The sequence below is a fragment of the Chiloscyllium plagiosum genome, chromosome 31, assembly GCF_004010195.1.
Source record: "Chiloscyllium plagiosum isolate BGI_BamShark_2017 chromosome 31, ASM401019v2, whole genome shotgun sequence".
NCBI classification, from domain to species: Eukaryota; Metazoa; Chordata; class Chondrichthyes; order Orectolobiformes; family Hemiscylliidae; genus Chiloscyllium; species Chiloscyllium plagiosum.
In genome coordinates, this window is record NC_057740.1 from 37,621,001 (window position 1) to 37,639,764 (window position 18,764).

Below are 18,764 nucleotides of genomic sequence, written 5' to 3' on the forward strand. Positions count from 1 at the left end.
TCACTGCAACCAGTTCTGTTCCATCTTAAAGTAAAGGAAAATGATTTCAGCCCCCTTAACCTTGAAAGGATACCTTGAGGATGGGCCTGTGTTTCCAAGACTCTCAGTGCCTCACTAATAGGTTGTTCCACAAGTGTCAAAATATTTCTCAATCTTCATTGGAGATTACAATAAAACGGAGTCTATTGAGCAATAGAAGCAGTTGGACTTGACATAGATAATGATGGTGGAGTCTGCAGAGTTTGTTGTCACAGCTGGAGTTCCCCATTTGGACCATAGTCATCACATGATTGAAAGAGGCCATTTGGCCCATTGAGTCCATGCTGTTTATGTAAGGAACACCAATTTCTGCTAGAAAAAGGGTAGTTCTCAAAGAAATATTCTCAGTCGAATGATCTTCAGTTGTTTTACTAAGGACCTTCCATCCAGCAGAAGGTGAAGGGGCCAGCCTGCTTAGTGTGTTCAGCACCACTCATAACATTTCAAATAATGAAGTAACCTCAACCAGCTTACCCTGGCACTGGACAACAGTCAGACTTGGCTTGGCTTGGCTTGTCATGAGGCTGCCACCAATAATTGTACATTTCACTTTCTATTTGTGGGATAGCCATTTGCCGCATACCATAAGACATGGGAGCAGACTTAGGCCATTCGGCCCATTGAGTCTGCTCTGCCATTTAATCGTGGCTGATAGATTTCTGAATCCCTTTCTCCTGCCTTCTCCCTGTAATCCTTGATGCCCTTACCAATCAAGAACCTATTTATCTCTGTCTTAAATGCACTCAGCGACTTGGCCTCCACAGCCCTCTGTGGCAATGAGTTCCATAGATCCACCACCCTCTGGCTGAAGAAATTCCTCCTCATCTCAGTTCTAAAGGGCCATCACTTCTCTATGAGGCTGTGTTCTTGGGGCCTAGTCTTACCTACTAGTGGAAACAACTTCTCCATGTTCACTCAATCCAGGCCTCTCAGTATTCTGTAAGTTTCAATCAGATCCCCCTTCGTCCTTCTAAACTCCCTCGAGTAGAGATCCAGAATCCTAAAACACTTTTTATACGACAAGCCCTTCATCCCCAGGATCATTTTTGTAAACCTCCTCTGGACCTCATCCAAGGCCAGCACACCCTTCTTTAGATATGGCTCCCAAAGCTGCTCATAATATTACAAATGCGGATCATACAGCCTCAGCAGTACATCTCTGCTCTTGTATTCTAGCCCTCTTGAAATAAATGCTGATGTTTATTTGCTTTCCTAACTGCTAACTGAACCTGCATATTTACCTTAAGAGAATCTGGAAATAGGATTCTCAAGTTCCATTATGCTTCAGATTTCAGAAGCCTTTTACTATTTAGGAGATAGTTGATGTCTCTATTTTTCCTACCAAAGTTTATGACCTCACACTTTCCTTTCATTGTATTGCATCTGCCATTGCTTTGCCCACTCTCCTCACCTGTCCAAGTCCTTCTGCAACCTCCCTGTCTTCTCAACACTATCTGTCCCTCCACCCATCTTTGTGTCATCTGTAAACTTAGCAACAATTCCATCACTTCCTTTATCCAGATCGTTAATGTATAACATGAGGAGTTGTGGCCCTAACACTGATCCCTGCGGAACTCCACTAGTCATCAGCTGCCGTCCTGAAAAAGATCTGTTATCCCTACTCTCTGCCTTTCTCTATCTGTGCCAGTACATTGCCCCTAACACTTATTTAGCAGCCAACTGTGTGACAATTTGTCAAAGACTTTCTGGAAAGCCAAATGGATTATGTCCACTGGCTCTCCTTTGTCTAACTTGCTTATTAGCTCCTCAAACAGATTTCGGTGTCCATGTTCATAGGTCCCTGAAAGTTGCCATCCAGGTTGATTGAGTTGTTAAGAAGGCATACAGTGTGTTAGCAGTTATTGGTAGAGGGTTTGAGTTTCAGAGCAATGAGGTCATGCTGCAGCTGAACAAAATTCTGGTACGGCCACACTTGGAATATTGAGTACGGTTCTGGTCACTGCATATAGGAAGGATATGGAGGCTTTGAAAAGGGTTCAGAGGAGATTTACTAGGATTTTGCCTGGTGTGGAGGGAAGGTCTTATGAGGAAAGGCTGAGGTACTTGAGGCTGTTTCCATTAGAGAGAAGGTTGAGAGGTGACTTAATTGAGACATATCTGATAATCAGAGGATTAGATAGGGGGTACAGTGAGAGCCTTTTTCCTCGGGTGGTGATGGCTAGCACGAGGGGACATAGCTTTAAATTGAGGGATGATGGATATAGGACAGATGTCAGAGGTAGTTTCTTTACTCAGAGAGTAGTGAGGGCGTGGAACACACTGCCTGCCACAGTTGAAGACCTGTCATCATTAAAGGCATTTAAATAGTCATTGGTAAACATATGGATGAAAATGTAATAGTGTAGGTTAGATGGGCTTCAGATTGTTCCACAGGTTGGCGCAACATCGAAGGCCGAAGGGCCTTTACTGTGCTGTAATGTTCTACTTTCTAGGTCTGACTTCCTGTTGATGAAGCCGTGCTGACTCAGCCTTATTGTACCATGCACTTCCAAGTACTCTGCAATCTCATCCTTAAGAATGAATTCTGGAATATTACCAACAACCAAGTCAGGCTAACCGATTTCACTTTAAAAAAAAACAAGAATTTTCAGGTGAACTGCTTTTACAATGTCTCTCTGATTGCAAACCAGCACAGATGATGAACAGTTTATTGCAGAAATTATAATGGAGGTGAGAGTTACCAGCAATGTTTTTAACAAAATTATTATAAGAAACATCTTTGTGACAGACAATAAAAGTGATGGACGTTTGACTTTCACATTCATTCAAACGAACTATTTATTAGTCGTTTTAAGGTGCCAAGCACGCTGAGGCCCTCAGGCGGCGCTGTGGGTTGGACAGATTATTTTTCTGGGTGAGGACCATCTTGCCGCCTCTCCGACTCTCCTTGTTCTTCACTCTGCCCATATTAAGTATAGCGTCCCACGGCAGCGGGGCGGAAGTGGCGTGAAGGAAGTTGTTGTCGCAAAGATGGCGACCTCCAGGTTGGAGAAAAACTTCTTGCGGCTGTTGGTGAGATGCGAGTCAATGGCGGGGGAGAAGAGGGAAGAAAAGGACTGGCGGCTGGAAAAGGTAATCTCGAGGTGGAGACACCGGCGAGAGACTTGAGGCTAAATATTGCACCAGATCATAGGGGATGGTGTTAAGGAGCTGGCCCAGAACCCATTCTGTGGCGTTTCAACAGTAACGTCCTTAGATAATCTCTGTGTTTTACTAGAAATGCTGCAATAAGTGCCCTTTCTCTGTCTCCACACCCTTAACCTTTTATCTCGATATTCATATACACCTCATTCAATTTTCCCATGTCAACTGTCATGCTGTAATTGCAGGCCCTGGGCCACTGGGTGGCTTTGTGGAAGCCAAGTTCCTGCCTCCCTAATTCTTGACCACTTCACAGCCAGATAGGTTACTCTTCTGTTCTTCCACTACTTGTTCCTGGAGATCAAGGATGGCTCATGTTTGATCGTATGGTTGGTTCTGCTATAGTGTGTGTTTCTTCAATGAGTTGGCTATAATGTGATTGAAGAATTTATACTATTATTTTAGTTTATATCACTTAGTGTGGAAACAGGCCCTTTGGCCCAACAAGTCCACACTGATGTGCTGAAGTGCAACCCACCCAGACCCATTTCCCTACATTTACCCCTTCACCTAATACTATGGGTGATTTAGCATAGCCAATTCACTTAACCTGTGCATTTTTGGACTGTGGGAGGAAACTGGAGCACCCCAATGCAGACATGGGAGAATGTGCAAACTCCACATAGTCATTTTCCTGAGGTGGGAATTGAACCTGGGTCTCTGGTGCTGTGAGGCAGCAGTGCTAACCACTGTGCTGCCCACATTTATAGAGTGTGAACTTTCCTTATGTGTATTAGCTATAAGGAGATTCTGGACCCATTGGTTTGAATTGTGCTACTATTATATGATTTTCTTATAATGCAGGATTGCATGGAAACTGACCTATTGTGTTACAGCAGAAAAGACTGTCCTTGGAAAGAGGGTGGCGAGCTGCCTCCTTGGGTAACATTCTTCAGATGTAGGGACACCTATAATGATCGAGGAGAAAGTGAGGACTGCAGATGCTGGAGATCAGAGCTGAAAATGTGTTGCTGGAAAAGCGCAGCAGGTCCGGCAGCATCCAAGGAACAGGAGAATCGACATTTCGGGCATAAGCCCTTCTTCAGGACCTATAATGATAAGAGACAGATCTTTCAGTGACGATGATGATATATTTCCAACTCTGGGATGTGGATGATTTGGAGAGGAACTTTTTTAGGTGGTGTTTTTTTCCATGCATCTGCTTCTGTTGCTCTGACCTTGCTAGAGGTTGTAGGGTTGTAAGTGGCTGCTGGAGCCTTGGTGAGTTGCTGCAGTGCATCTTGTTGGTACACACTGCTGCCACTATGTGCTGTTGTTGGATGTGCTCATTGAGGATCCTGCCAAACCTTTTATGGTCATTCAGGCGATTCCATCATACTTGTGACTTGCAGATGGTTGAAAGGCTATCGGGACTGAGGTGAATTATTTGCTTCACGCTTGCAAATTTGAACCTCTTGTAATCAAAGTTTTTTTTTTTTACATTTTAAACAAGTCCGTCTAATCGTGCATGCTATGATACACTTCTGGGGCAGGTGAGACTTGAAGCCAGACATTTTGACTGTTTCCCCAACTCTGGCCCAATGTGCCCCAAGAGCTTGAAAAAGTATTTATATGACTGGTCTAGTTAAGTCTTTACTTGGTGGTGATTCCTGGTGTGCTGACAATGGGGTGTTCAGTTGAATGTCAATGGGAGGTGGTCAGATTCCTACTTGTTAGAAGCAACCACTACCTTCTGCTTGTGTAGCATAAATAGGAGTTGCCACTTATCAATCCAAGCCTGAATGTTATCTTGATGCAGCTATAGAATCCTTCAGTATCTGAGGAATGGAAATGAAGACTGAACAATATGTAGCCATCAGCAAACATGCTGACTTATGGCCTTTTAAAATAGAAGGAAGGTCATTGAATCTACTGAAAATGGTTGCCCTGAGGATCTCTTAACAAGATGTCTTGGAGCCTTCTGCCTTTGTGTTATGTATGACATACAGGATAGACTAGGATTTTGGTTAGAGTTCCAAAGTTAAAATTCATTGACTATCTTACTAGCTGAATTAGAATCCCTACAGTGTGGAAACAGGCCCTTTGTCCCAAGTCCACACTGACTCTCCGAAGAGTAACCCACCCAGACCCATTCCCCTACTGTATATTTGCCCATGACTAATGCATCTAACTTACATATCCCTGAACACTATGGGCAATTTAGCATGGCCAAGTCACCTAAACAGCATGTCTTTGGATTGTGGGAGGAAACCGGAGTACCTGGAGGAAACCCAAGCAGACACTGGGAGAATGAGCAAACTCCACACAGACAGTCGCCTGAAGTTGGAATCGAACCTGGGTCCCTGGTGCTGTGAGGCAGCAGTGCTCAGCACTGAACCCGATGCCCCCACTTCACAAATATTTTCAAATTTTAGAAATGTTTTCAGCCTAGAATGAGGCATTTTCAGCCCTTACGTTGGTGTTGACCAGGAAAGAGATCCAGTCCATCTAGTAGCTCTTGATCTACGACAGACTGTATCATTTTTCTGTATTTTTTATCGTGGACTGCAATGGGAAAAAGATTGTTTGGGTGGCACGGTGGCACAGTGGTTAGCACTGCTGCCTCACAGCGCCAGAGACCCGGGTTCAATTCCCAACTCAGGCGACTGACTGTGTGGAGTTTGCACGTTCTCCCCGTGTCTGCGTGGGTTTCCTCTGGGTGCTCTGGTTTCCTCCCACAGTCCAAAGATGTGCAGGTCAGGTGAATCGGCCATGCTAAATTGCCCGCAGTGTTAGGTAAAAAGGGTTACGTGTAGGGGTATGGGTGGGTTGCGCTTCGGCGGGTCGGTGTGGACTTGTTGGGCCGAAGGGCCTGTTTCCACACTGTAAGTAATCTAATCTAATCTAATCTAATCTAAAAAAATCCAAGTGCTGTCTCTGTGTGGCTCTCTCTCTATCGCAGGAAAATATGGATTTCCAGATTGCTGGGCTGCACCAATTGAAATATTATGTTCCTTTGCATGTACAGTTCACAAATACTTGTTGGGCATAATGTTTGGTTGTAGTTAGCTGACCACAGGCAGCCTTGTGTAGTTTTTGTAAAGTGTTTGGAGAACATGGAGGAGCTGTCTAGGGTCCAGTCCCTGCAAATAATGAATGATAGCTCTTATTGTGTTGAGTTTCATGGGTTGGATGATCCTAACAGATCCCTAGAAGAAGGACCGACCATCAATCTCTTTTTTAATATTATGAGCCAGGACCCTTGACTTTTGTTTTGGAGTCATATCGTTATTAGGTAGGAGGGCTAGTAACAACTGAGGTACTGTTTCACCTCTGTATCTTCTATTCAGATGTTAAATAGAAACTGAGGTGAATTGAAGAAGGGAAGAAAGAAACTTGTGTAAGTAATAGAAAATGCTTCAATGGACACACCCACAGGAATTGGGAAAGTGTTTTGATGTAGAGGAGTGACATTCATGCCCATCCAGACCCCCATAATATGGGAGAGGGGTGCTGCTCCCCCGACCCCTCCCCTCCCTGAGGTGTTGGGGATGGTCTCTACTTCCCTGTTGAGCAGATTGACCAAGGTGAACATATACTACACGACAGTGCTACTTCACTAATGAAGATCTTGCTTTTGAATCACAAGGCTGAAACTCCATTCTAGGCCTTCTGAACATCGTCTTGGGCCATTGACACTGCTGCCAGTGAGTCTTGGAAGAGATGTAACTCTGTTTTGGACAGGCACACAGTGCTAAAGATCTGATGGCACAATTTTGGAGAAGAGGAGGGCAGTTTACTCTGTATCCTGGCCAACATCTGTCCCTCACCATAGATGATCTACGTTGATCTTGTTGCTTTGTGATTTTGCTTAGTTCACGTTATTCCCATGTTTCCTCCTTGACAATCGGAATTTTTTAGATTTGAGAAATAATTTGCTGGTTGTGAAATGCACTGGGGATGTGATTACAGGGCTGGATAGATAATCAGCACTGGTATCTTTTTGGCTGAGCTGCCTGTGATCCATGATCCTACAGCCTGGGACTTTATTCAGCCAGCCCCAGGATTTCTGATGTAGCATTTTACTGTGATTCCATCTTGTCATACACTTACTGTTCCCATGAATACTCATTTCCTCAGGTTTGAGTTTAAATATAGAAGCAAAACATTGAATGAAAGTGGGTTCAAATGCAGTTTGAGGTTACATGCTGCTCTTTGTGATTTTTCTCCAGTATGTAGGAGCTCTTCAGGAAATGTTGGTTGAACTGAAGAAGCACCTTAGGTAAGAGAATTCTTTACCAACTAGTTGCATTTTCATCTTTGTAGGTCTGTCAGTTTTTGCAATTTATTTTTTAATCGAGATGTGAATGCTGTGAACTAAGTGTGCCAAACCAGAAGGTTTTGAGGGGAGAAAGAGAATTGAAATTAAAACTGGGAACGTTGTCAGCTTTAGGTCAGAAGGTTATGGAATAGGCAGTGCACTCCAGAGATCTAACCTCAGCTGGCACTGTTAATACAGCTAGTGTAGTCTGCACTGTCCACAGCCAGCACACTATAATGTTACTGTTATGTCCACTCTTTGTGGTGGTAATGGTCAGACCCAAGCCCAGATGTCTCAATGTTATTGAACTTGTTTGCGTAAAAAATCACACAACACCAGGTTATTGTCCAGCAAGTTTATTTGGAAGCACTACCTGATGAAGAAGCAGCACTTCTAAAGCTCGTGCTTCCAAATAAATCTGTTGAACGATAACCTGGTGTGTGGTTTTTTAACTTTGTCCACCCCAGTCCAACACCGACATCTCCAAATCTTGTTTGGGTAAATGTTGGAATTTGAACCCTGAGGTAGGAATACTACCACAGCATTACAATTCTATTTTTTTATAAACTTGGTGAAAGATTTAAGTTATAAAGGAGGAAAGAGGAATCTAGACTTACCAGCACCACTTGCTGTTAGCTACGTTTAAAATTGGTCACTAAAGGTATAAACAGCTGATTGCAAATACCTAATGTTGGCTGAAATCACCAGAGCCTATTAAACAGATAATCACTTATTGAACTGTGTGAACTAGTTGGCATACTTAATCAATTATAAGTCCCACCTTCATGACTGACCCCAACAGTGACAGTAAGAGGATAGAATTGCATAACCAATATAGGCAGCTGCCTATACGAAGACTGGAAGGGACTGTGCTGAGGGAGTGCAGCATTCAGTGGTACTGTCTGTCCTGTGAGTTGTGGCCCCTCCTGCCTGATCACATGGATGGTAAAGATATTTGGGAACAGCGCAGTTTTTTTGTTGTTTAAAATTGCCTTGCTGATAAAACAGATTAATTGATGTGCCGCTACTTATGGGATCTTGCTTGCTCAAAAACAACGTCTGCATTGTCCATTTCACTCAACTCTCAAGTTTTTTATTTATTTTACATGAAGTACTTTAATGCTGGTTTTGAGAGATGTAATGAAATTCCGTAGAGCACTTGTATTTGTCTCTTGCTTCTGGCAAATGGATGACAATACAAGACTAGTTCTCAAATCAATCCCAGCTTCCAGCAGGCTCACTACTAACTGCCATATGAGATCAAATGTTCCACTGTGGCTCAATCAATTTTTCTCAGATTAAGCCCTCCGACAACAAGGCTCACCTCTGTCACTCCTTGTCTGGAATCCTCTTGTCTCATCAAACCTCTTTTTATTTTCTTTCCATACAGAAAGCCAACTTTTACAAGCATTCTGCTTTGTTCTTAGCTCATTTACAGTTCTCCCTGCTCTTCACCTAAACCTGTAATCCTGTTTACAAATCAGTGTCATTTCTTTTCTCAATAGTTTTTGGATTGGGTCTCTTTCTCCATGATAACCAGGTCCATGAGCCTGTCTCCAGGCTGAGTTAATGTGATTGCCGTGTTTAATTGAGTATTTAACTGTACTACATGAAAGTAGCTTTTTATAGGATGCTAAATCGAATGTTTCCTGTTTCTTTTGACTATAGCAAACCTGCTCCTGAGGTCCTAAATGAATATACCCGCAAGGTGGAATTCATGAAGGGGCTTTTGGAGGCTGAGAAACTGGTAAGAGCAATCTGTTTGTAATTTATAATTCAGATTCTTAATTCTGGGAGCAAGTCCATGTTTCCTATCACCTTGTACAATCAAATGGATAAGCTATATTTACAGCAATCTCAGCCTGAAAGTAAAGCATAGTCTACCTTTGGAATGAGCTCTGCATTGTCACTGCAATAGACTCACTGTCGGAGGCTTAGGGGTGACCTTATAGAGGTTTACAAAATGATGAGGGGCATGGATAGGGTAAATAGGCAAAATCTTTTCCCTGGCGTCTGAGAGTCCAGAACGAGAGGGCATAGGTTTAGGGTGGGGAGTGGGGGGAAAGATATAAAAGACACCTACAAGGCAACTTTTTCATGCAGAGGGTGGTACGTGTATGGAATGAGCTGCCAGAGGAAGTGGTGTAGGCTGATACAATTGCAACATTTGAGGCATCTGGGTGGACACATGAATAGGAAGGATTTGGCCGGATATGGGCCAAATGCTCAAATGGGACTAGATTAGTTTATGATATCTGATCAGCATGGATGAATTGGACAAAGGGTCTGTTTCCATCCTGTACGGCAAGACTGTTCAATCAAAAAAGACTTAAAACATTGAGTCTCCATCTGCCCTCTTGAGTGGAATTAAAGAATCCCCTGGAGCATTTTTGCAAATGCAGAGGCATTCTCCCTTATGTGCTGATGAAAGGTTAATTCTCCTCCAACAACATATATTATTCAATGCTCCATTCCTTGCTCCTGCTTAACAGATGTTGGGTTCCGTCAATCAGCATCTCTTCCCTTTTGGTTTCTAGCCTAACCCCACAGAGAAAGCTCTGGCCAATCAGTTCTTAGCACCAGGAAAGACATCAACGACTGGAAAGGAGAGGCTATCCGCTACTCAAACGGTCCACCTCCAGATGAAAGCTAGATACACGGGGGAAATGAGAGGTGAACTCCTCGGCCTGGTGAGTGCTCCAGCTTTAATTGTAACTCGGTGGAAGGATAGTATAAAGTGGTTCAATAGACAGACTAAGTGGGCTCGAGTTGTTTTACTCTGAGCAGAGAAAGCTGAGGAGGGACAGGATGTTGACTTACAAGATTGAGGGTCATAGACAGGAATAACGTTTTCCCCTTGATAGAGGGGATCACTTTCCACAGGCCATAGATTGCAGGTGGGGGCAGGAGGTTTCAAGAGGATTTTAAGGACAAGGTCTTTTCCCTGGGGTTGGGGAGTCCAGAGGTAGAGGGCATAGGTTTAGGGTGACGGGGGAAATGATATAAAAGAGACCTAAGGGGCAACATTTTCACACAGGGTGGTGCGTTATGGAATGAACTGCCAGAGGAAGTGGTGGAGGCTGGTGCAATTAGTGTTTAAAATGCATCTGGGTGTGTATATGAATAGGAAAGATTTGGAGGGATATGGGCCAAATGCTGGGAAATCCGACCAGATTAGGTTGGGATATCTGGTCGGCATGGCCATGTTGGACTGAAGGGTCTGTTTCTGTGCTGTACATCTCTGGCACGAACTGCTTGCAAGTAGCACTAGAGTACATAGGTACTTCATGACCAGCACAGATGTGATCGGCCGAAGGGTCTGTACCCATACTATAACACTCTGTAGCGTTGGTGACCCGTGGCTCCCAAAAAAGCACAACCCCATCTGTGAATATGTGCATGAAGGTGACCAAAATTTAGTTTGGTCCATTGGTTGCAAAGGCATAGGGGCATATTTCAAATTGGGGTTCTGTACTCTGTGCTCTGTTTTCATCATCTAGCTGCATGTTAGCTTGGGGTTTTTACAATTTATAATACCATTTGTCTTGATTTGATTTATTGTTATGCGTGCCTAAGTAGAGCAAAAAGCTTTGTTTACGAGCAGTACAGGCAGATCATAGTAAGCAAGGACACACTGATCATAGGGTGAAAAACCTGAGGCCCACAGGTCACACTGCACTAGACCAGATCAACACTAGCATGATCAGCATTAATTGAAGTAGGAGAGTCCATTCATCAGTCTAATAACAGCAGGGAAGAAGCTGTTCTTGAACCTGTTGGTTTGTGTTCAAGCTTCTGTATCTTCCTGATGGAAGAGGTTGCAGGAGAGCATTAGTGGGAGAGGTCTTTGATATTGGCAGCCTTTGTGTCAATGAGACGTGTAAATCGAGTTCGTGGATGGGCGATGGTCTTTCGTGATGCTCTGGCCTGTGCACACAACGTTTTGTCACTTCTTACTGTTCTGAGCAGAGCAGTTACCCTACCAGGCTGTTATGCATCCGGAAAGTATGCTTTCAGTGGTGCGTCTGTAAAAGTTGGTGAGGATCCTTATGGACATGCTGAGTTTCCTAAGCCACCTGAGGAAGAAGAGGCGATGTCATACCGCCTTGACCATCGCATCTCCTTGGGAAGTCCAGGACAGGTTGACATGTATAAATACTTTCCAATGCCTCATTTAAAGTCATAAATGCCACCTGATGAGTACTCGATACTTCAAACCCCATCTCCCGGGTGGTGCTATTCCTCCCGCCCGCAATCAGCTGAGAGGGAGATTCTGGGACAGTGCTGTCATGGGTGAAATTACCAAACTCTCTCTTTGCAAACCTAAATGTTTTAACTATTGAAATTTGGGTGACAAACCTATGAAGGTGGTGCTGTCTCCCTGTTTCTGTTTCTTGCTGAGAAGTTGATAAAACTGTGATTTATATTCCATTTATCTTTCTGCTTTATTTTACAGCAAACCCTGGCTCCTGAAGGTGAGTAAATGCTGGGTCCCAAACTTTCCTTGTTTCTGGACGTAGGTTTGCTTGCTGAGCTGGAAGGTTCATTTTCAGATGTTTTGTCACCACACTAGCTAACCTCTTCAGTGAGCCTCCAGATGAAGCATAGCTGGTATTTCCTGGTTTCTATTTATATGTTTGGGTTTCCTTGGGTTGGTAATGTCTTTTTCTGTGGTGACATTTCCTTTGGTGATTGTCATTTCCTGTTTTCTCGGGGTGGTAAATGGGATCCAAGTCAGTGTTTATTACCCCCTGAGAAAAAGAACAGGAAACTGTCACCACAGGACATGACATCACCGACCCAAGGAAATCCAAACATGGAAAGCAGGAAACACCAGCAGTGCTTCGTTCGGAAGCTCACTGAAGAGGTTACCTAGTATGGTGACGAAATGTCTGAAAACAAGCTTTCCAGCTCAACAAGCAAACCTACATTCAGAACCTCAACCTGAGCTGCAAATCTTCTCAAAGCTCACTTTCCTTGTTTCTGTTTGTTAATTAATTTAAGCTTTTTTTTATTTTAAAATAGCTAGTTGTGACCTCCAATGCTGTAGAGGATTATTCCTGAAGCTATGGGGGAAAAATGTTGATTTCCCAATCCTGGTTGCTGTGAGGATACAGCATTGTATTGGAGAACTGAGTGGGTTTGTAATGGAGACTTGAGCATGTGACACAAAAGAATGTGAATATTCAAATTGGACCATTGCAAAATAAATGTACGGAAATCTGGAAATAAACCGCTAAGATTGTTGAAGGCCAGCTAGTTCCCTCAGTGATGGCCTGTTGAATGTAGGGTCAGCCACCAGGGTGGTTCCTGCTCTGAGGCAGCCAGCACGGTCTAAGACACTTATTGTTTCCATGATCAGGGCTCCAGTCTGCACCTGACCCAAAACAATGCTGCATTGCCACAGCACCACACAGGGGAGTCCAGCCCCAGATCCCTCCTGCTGACCCAGGGAACAAAAGCTGCCATGGTTTTACTTAAACTGAGGAAAAATGCTTGTTTGCTTTAGTCTGTCCTCGAAGTCTAGTGATATCCGTTTGGATTCTGCTCCAAGGTGGATTACAAGCTGTACTGAGGAAATGCTATATTGGAGTGTATTCGGGAGATGAAATGTTGATACAAGGTTTTGAATTCCTGTTCCCCTGTAGCTTGGGCAGATTTTACTGATCATATGGAGCCAGAAACGTGAATCATAACCACTGCTGCTGCTTATTTGGGCAGCAGATCCTGCTCATGGCCTAACTGTTGTCAATTACAGGACTCCTCTCTCTTGCCCTTAATCATTGGATTAGGTTAGAGTCACGACAGTGCCCAACAAGTCCACACCGACTCTCTGAAGAGCAACCCACCCAGACCCATCTCCCTCTGACTAATTCAGCTAACAGTACGGGCAATTTTAGCATGGCCAGTCCACCTGACCTGCACATCTTTGGACTGTGGGAGGAAACCGGAGCACCCGGAGGAAACCCACGCAGTCACGGAGAATGTGCAAGCTCCACACAGTCACCCAAGGCTGGAGTCGAACCCGGGTCCCTGGTGTTGAGACTGCAGTGCTAACCACTAAGCCACTGTGCCACCTCTCCTCCGTTTTCCCCATGCATCATTATCCTTTTTGTTATCTGATTAATTCCTGCCTTCCATCCTACTTCAAACCTTCCCTTTTTGTTCTTTTGCTTCTCCTCCACCCTCTCCCTGCCTCTGTACTTGATTAAAACCTGTAACATCTCTAACTTTTCCCAATCCCAATGAAAGGATATTGACACGAAATGTTTAACACTGCTGCTGTCTCCAGAAGAGAAACTGCCAAACACATGAAGTGTTTCCAGTGTTCTCTGTTATTTATTTGCTGTTTAACTTATTCTGTGCCAACTTTCTTGATCATTCATCTATCCCGCTGTCTTTATTGAGAGATTTTTCCAATGTACAGAACGACTGCTGCCTTTCCTTTCACACCAGAACTTCAATGAAACATTTCAAAATACAACCGAGCTTGTTTTCGTATCGAAATGGAAGCAGCAACCATTAATGTATACTTAATTAGTTTTCCCTTTCTAAAGGCTGCATATAGACACTAATGATATAAGTTGTTCATCACTCCGAAAGCTAGGTTGATTGAGAAAAATAAATCACTATCTTTTCTTTTAGGTTCTGAAGTTACTGAACTGAGAAAACGGAGGTAAGGTTTTTATGTTTATAGCAAAATCTTAATGTTTTCCTGTTTCTCTCTGCATTTAATTCCTGACTGGGAATTAAAGTAGGAAACCTGTCTTCTGTCATTGTGTATAAATGGACTGTGTTGGAGGATGGTCATTTAAGACAGATGATAAGGAATTTCTTCTCTTGGAGAGTAGTGGATGTATGGAATTCTTTACCACAGAGGCAGTCAAGACTGGCTCATTCTGTATATTCAAGGCTGAGGTGGACAGCCTTTTTGATCAAAAGTTATGGGGAAAGATAAAAGTGTGGTTGAGGATTATCAGATCTGCCATGATCTCATTGAATGGTTGAGCAGACTTGATGGGCTGAATGGCCTACTTTTGCTCCCATATCTTAGTATCTTTTAGCTTAATCCAACTCCTTCACTTGCTGTACCATACCAAAGCTGAGTATCTGACTCCACGGTCCCTTCCACCTCTCAGAATACCATGTGTCTCTGCCCTCCTCATCTGCAGAAATCCTCATTTGTGCCTTCTCATTGCCTCCAGACTGTTGCCATCTTCTACTGGTTGGGTCTCCCCCTTTCCATGTTCCGATTCTTCACCACATATCCAAACTTGCACCACACCCTGAGCACCCATCCCTCCTGCATTTGCTGGCCTTCATTGACTTAGTTTCAGCACCACCTGTGTTAAACAACTCTCACCCTAATTTTTAAATTCTTTACTGGCAATAAATCTCCACCCTCCTCTCTCACTTTTAAAGCACCTTTTTAAAAACCTACATTTGTGACCAAACATTTTTCCTTTTTTCTTTATCAGATGTGGTTATTGCTGGCATTTTCTTGCCTGTCCCCATTTGCCCTTGAACTGAATGGCTGGCTTGCTATTTCAGAGGGCAGTTAAAATCCACCTCATTGCTGTGGGTCTGGCATTTAAATCTGGGATGAATGACAGGTCGCCACTCCCAAAGGGCTTTGTTTATTTGTTTATTTTTTCCAGCAATCGGGAATGGCTATCCTGGTTTAGCTTTCAATTCCAGATTTATCAAGTGAATTAAAATTGCACCAGCTGCTGTGGGTGAGATTTTAAATCCTTGTTCCCAGAGCTTCACTCTGGTCCTGTAGATTGACTTTATTGCTACATTCACTGTCTCCCCTGTTTATAATCCGGTTACCTTTTGCGTTTATACACCTGTGTAAAGAGCCTCGCAGCATTTCCCCAGATTAACATAAACATGAATGTTATTGTACCCTCCCTGACAACTAGCTTTATCTGAGGAAGCTTGGCTCAGAATTGATGCTCATCTGGTTTGCAATGGAGATAGTGGTGAAAGATCCAACAAAGCAGATGTCTGTCTGGTGCTGCCTGCCAGTAATGTCCCATAAAGATATTGATGCAGAAAGATTAAAGTTTATGGAGCAATAATTTGTGGCTAATCTCTGGAGAAGTGTGGGCAATTTACATTAATAAAACAGTCTGCAGTATTACTGTCGGGATACTTAATTTAAACGTCTTGTCGGCCATTGTAATGGAGACATTAACCTGTTAGCAACCTCTATATGAAGGAGACACTGTCTGAAAGTCTGAGCAGCATTTGTGGTTCATTGGGTTGCATACTGTTCTGAGTGAGAGTATTGTGGGTTCAATTCCTACTCGAGTTCTGAGCACAAAACTGTCTTCAATGCAAGTACCATAGTGAGTGAGTGCACTGTCTGTGGATGGAACATTAAGTCCTGAGGCTCATCTCTGCTTTCTCTTGGGTGGTTATAAAACAAGTCAGCGAACTCTTCAAGATGATTTTACTAACGCTTATCCATCAATCAACATTGTTGTCTTTAGGAAACGAAAAAAGGTTTGTGGGAGCTTGCTGTGCTGTGCAAACTGGCTGCTGTGTTCCCTACATCGTAACAGTGACCATGTTTCAAAAGTGTTACGTTCTTAGTGAAGTGCATTGGATATTCTGAGATTGTGGGTGGTGCTATAGAAATTCAAAGCTGTCTGCCTTTTGTATTGGTTTGCTACACTGGAGCTGGCTGGCTGACTGACTGCGTTGTTAATGGTGGTGCTTTCTCATTCACTTGCATTTTTGTTCCATTTCCTGTAATTCCTCTCTTGCACTCCCTCATTTGTAGTGGCCTGGAGGATGAGAAACAAACAGCCACTGAACTGGATGCTGTACTCCACCGTCACCACAACATGCAGGAGCGACTCGCCGAGGAGATGCTGAGCCTGGCCCGGAACCTGAAGAACAACACTCTGGCGGCGCAGAGCGTCATCAAACAGGACAACCAGGTAGGAGCGGGTGGGTCGGTGAGAGTTCCACCACGGTGATCCCTGTCTCAGACCTCCCCACCCACCGGAACTGAGCATGGCTGGTTTCAGCAGCAATGTGCCGTCCGTGCAAGTGAGAGCATGGAATAGAAGAAATGTTGCTGAGTGGAGGAGATAAAGAGGGGATGGGGTTGGACAGGTTGTGTGGAGCTGAATGGCCTGATCGTGTGCTGTAAATATGATGTGGCTCTGTCTGCAGCTACTCCATGGAAGGTGAAACTCTGTTCAATTCCATTCCAATATTACCACTCTTTTTCTTCGGACAGTTTGCTGATGCAGTTATTACTCGTGCAAGCTATTGATGTCCGTCACACCCTCGCTGGGTGTTGCTTTGAGTGTAAAATTTATGTTCATCAGGAACCTGTCATTTATGGAGTGTATGTGTGGGTGCCCTATTCATGGATTTGTGCTCCAACACCAATGGTGGCTCAGTAGTTAGCGCTGCTGACTCTCCGTGCCAGGGAGCTGAGTTTGATTCCAGCCTCTGGCGACTGTCTGTGTGGAGTTTGCACATTCTTCCCTGTCTGTTGTTGTCTTTTTCTCCAGGTGCAGCAGTTTCCTCCCACTGTCCAAAGATGTGCAGGTTATGTGGATTGGCTATAGGAAATGCAGGGTTACAGGGATATGGTGGGAAGTTGGACTGGGTGGGATGCTTTTCAGAGGATCTGTGCAGTCTTAATGGGCTAAGTGGCCTCTTTTCTGCACTGCAGGGATTCTATGATTCTAACATCACAATGAGAGCAAAAGTATGTTCTCCTTTATTGGTCAATGCATTAAGTACAGGAGTTGGGAGGTCCTACTGCAGTTGTACAGGACATTGGTTAGGCCACTTTTGGAATATTGTGTGCAATTTTGGTCTCCCTCCGATCGGAAGGATGTTGTGAAACTTGGAAGGGTTCAGAAAAGAGTTACAAGGATGTTGCAGCTTTGGGGTTTAGGGAGAGGCTGAATAGGCTGGGGCTGTTTTCCCTGGAACATTGGAGGCTGAGGGATGACCTTTTGTAGAGGTTTATAAAATCGTGAGGGGCATGGATAAAGTAAATAGCCAAGGTCTTTTCCCTGGGGTGGGAATTCCAGAACTAGAAGACATAAGGTTTGCCCTCTCACCCAAAACCTTTAATAGGGACCAAAAGGGGCAACATTTTCATGCAGAGGGTGGTGCGTATATGGAATGAGCTGTCAGAGGAAGTGGTGGAGGCAACATCTAAGAGGCATCTGGATGGGTATATGAATAGGAAGGGTTTAGAGGGATATGGGCCAAATGCTGGGAAATGGGACTAGATTAGTTAGGATATCTAGTCGGTATGGACAGGTTGGACCAAAGGGTCTGTTTCCATGCTGTACATCTGTGACTCCATCTGACGTAGACAGGAAGGGGTAAAGGGGAGTGGAGGATGCCAGTGCTGTTTTAACTTGTGACATTCACTTCTTGTTGGTTGTGCCAGACACTGACCCAGTCCCTGCGAATGGCAGATCAGAACTTCGAGAAGCTGAAGGTGGAGTCGGAGCGACTGGAGCAACACACTAAGAAATCAGTCAACTGGCTGCTGTGGCTGATGCTTGTTGTGGTGTGTTTCACCTTCATCAGCATGATCCTCTTCATCCGCATCTTCCCCAAGCTCAGGTGACCCAAGACTTTGCTCATCCCGACCTCGAGACAACACTGTGAAAGGGAAGGAACTGGGGCCAGACAGGAGTCCAGGGACTGGCTTGACTCCACTGAAACTTAACCCCCCCTCCCCCCAAGCTGGATTGTAAATGACCCACAAACAGGTAGAGCTCTGCTCCAGGTGTAATGAACTGAAGCTGAGGCGTGGGGTATAGATAGCGAGCACTTGCCCCCTACTGAGTTCACCAGATATTGGTCACTTCTGCAAGAGGTGGATTTAGACCTAAAGATTAACTTGTAATTAATTTAAACATACTGACACTTATTTACAGGATACTAGAACAGTTAACTTGGCTCCCTATTCTGACTGACTAGGTTCAATGCTGGGCTTTTATGAATTTGTGCTCCTAACTTTTCAATGATGCATTTTCAAAAATTATTAAAAATGAATGAATCTACAAATCATCCATCTAATGCCTCCACAAATGGATGTGGTTAGTTCCAAGGCCTGCTTTGAGATTCAGCAAGAGCAGTTTGTTTATACGACTCCTGTGACTCGGAGAAAGCATTCCTTGGTGCTTCACAGGTGTATCATTGAACTGAGTTTCACACTGAATCATGCAGAAACATTAGAACACATGACCTAAAGCTTTGAGAAAGGGCAAGGGTTTATAGAGTATCTGAGGGAAGGAGAGATGGGGAG

At 44.0% G+C, this 18,764-nt stretch overlaps 1 protein-coding gene across 1 annotated transcript; it reads left to right on the plus strand.

The window, feature by feature from the left end:
• Nucleotides 1–2,984: 2,984 nt before the first annotated feature.
• On the plus strand, nt 2,985–18,519 carry use1 (unconventional SNARE in the ER 1 homolog (S. cerevisiae)). Its single transcript, XM_043721407.1, has 8 exons — nt 2,985–3,132; nt 7,374–7,423; nt 9,131–9,209; nt 10,000–10,152; nt 11,919–11,937; nt 14,108–14,138; nt 16,254–16,413; nt 17,898–18,519. Exons 1-8 carry the CDS (start codon nt 3,031–3,033, stop codon nt 18,078–18,080), a joined length of 777 nt encoding a protein of 258 aa, XP_043577342.1. The 5' UTR covers nt 2,985–3,030; the 3' UTR covers nt 18,081–18,519.
• The last annotated feature ends 245 nt before the right edge of the window (nt 18,520–18,764 follow it).

Coding starts and splice junctions, on each gene's coding strand:
- use1 (XM_043721407.1), top strand. CDS start 3,031: ATGGCGACCTCCAGGTTGGAGAAAAACTTCTTGCGGCTGTTGGTGAGA. Junction 7,424..9,130: donor GAACTGAAGAAGCACCTTAG/GTAAGAGAATTC, acceptor TTTTGACTATAG/CAAACCTGCTCCTGAGGTCC. Junction 9,210..9,999: donor TTTTGGAGGCTGAGAAACTG/GTAAGAGCAATC, acceptor TTTGGTTTCTAG/CCTAACCCCACAGAGAAAGC.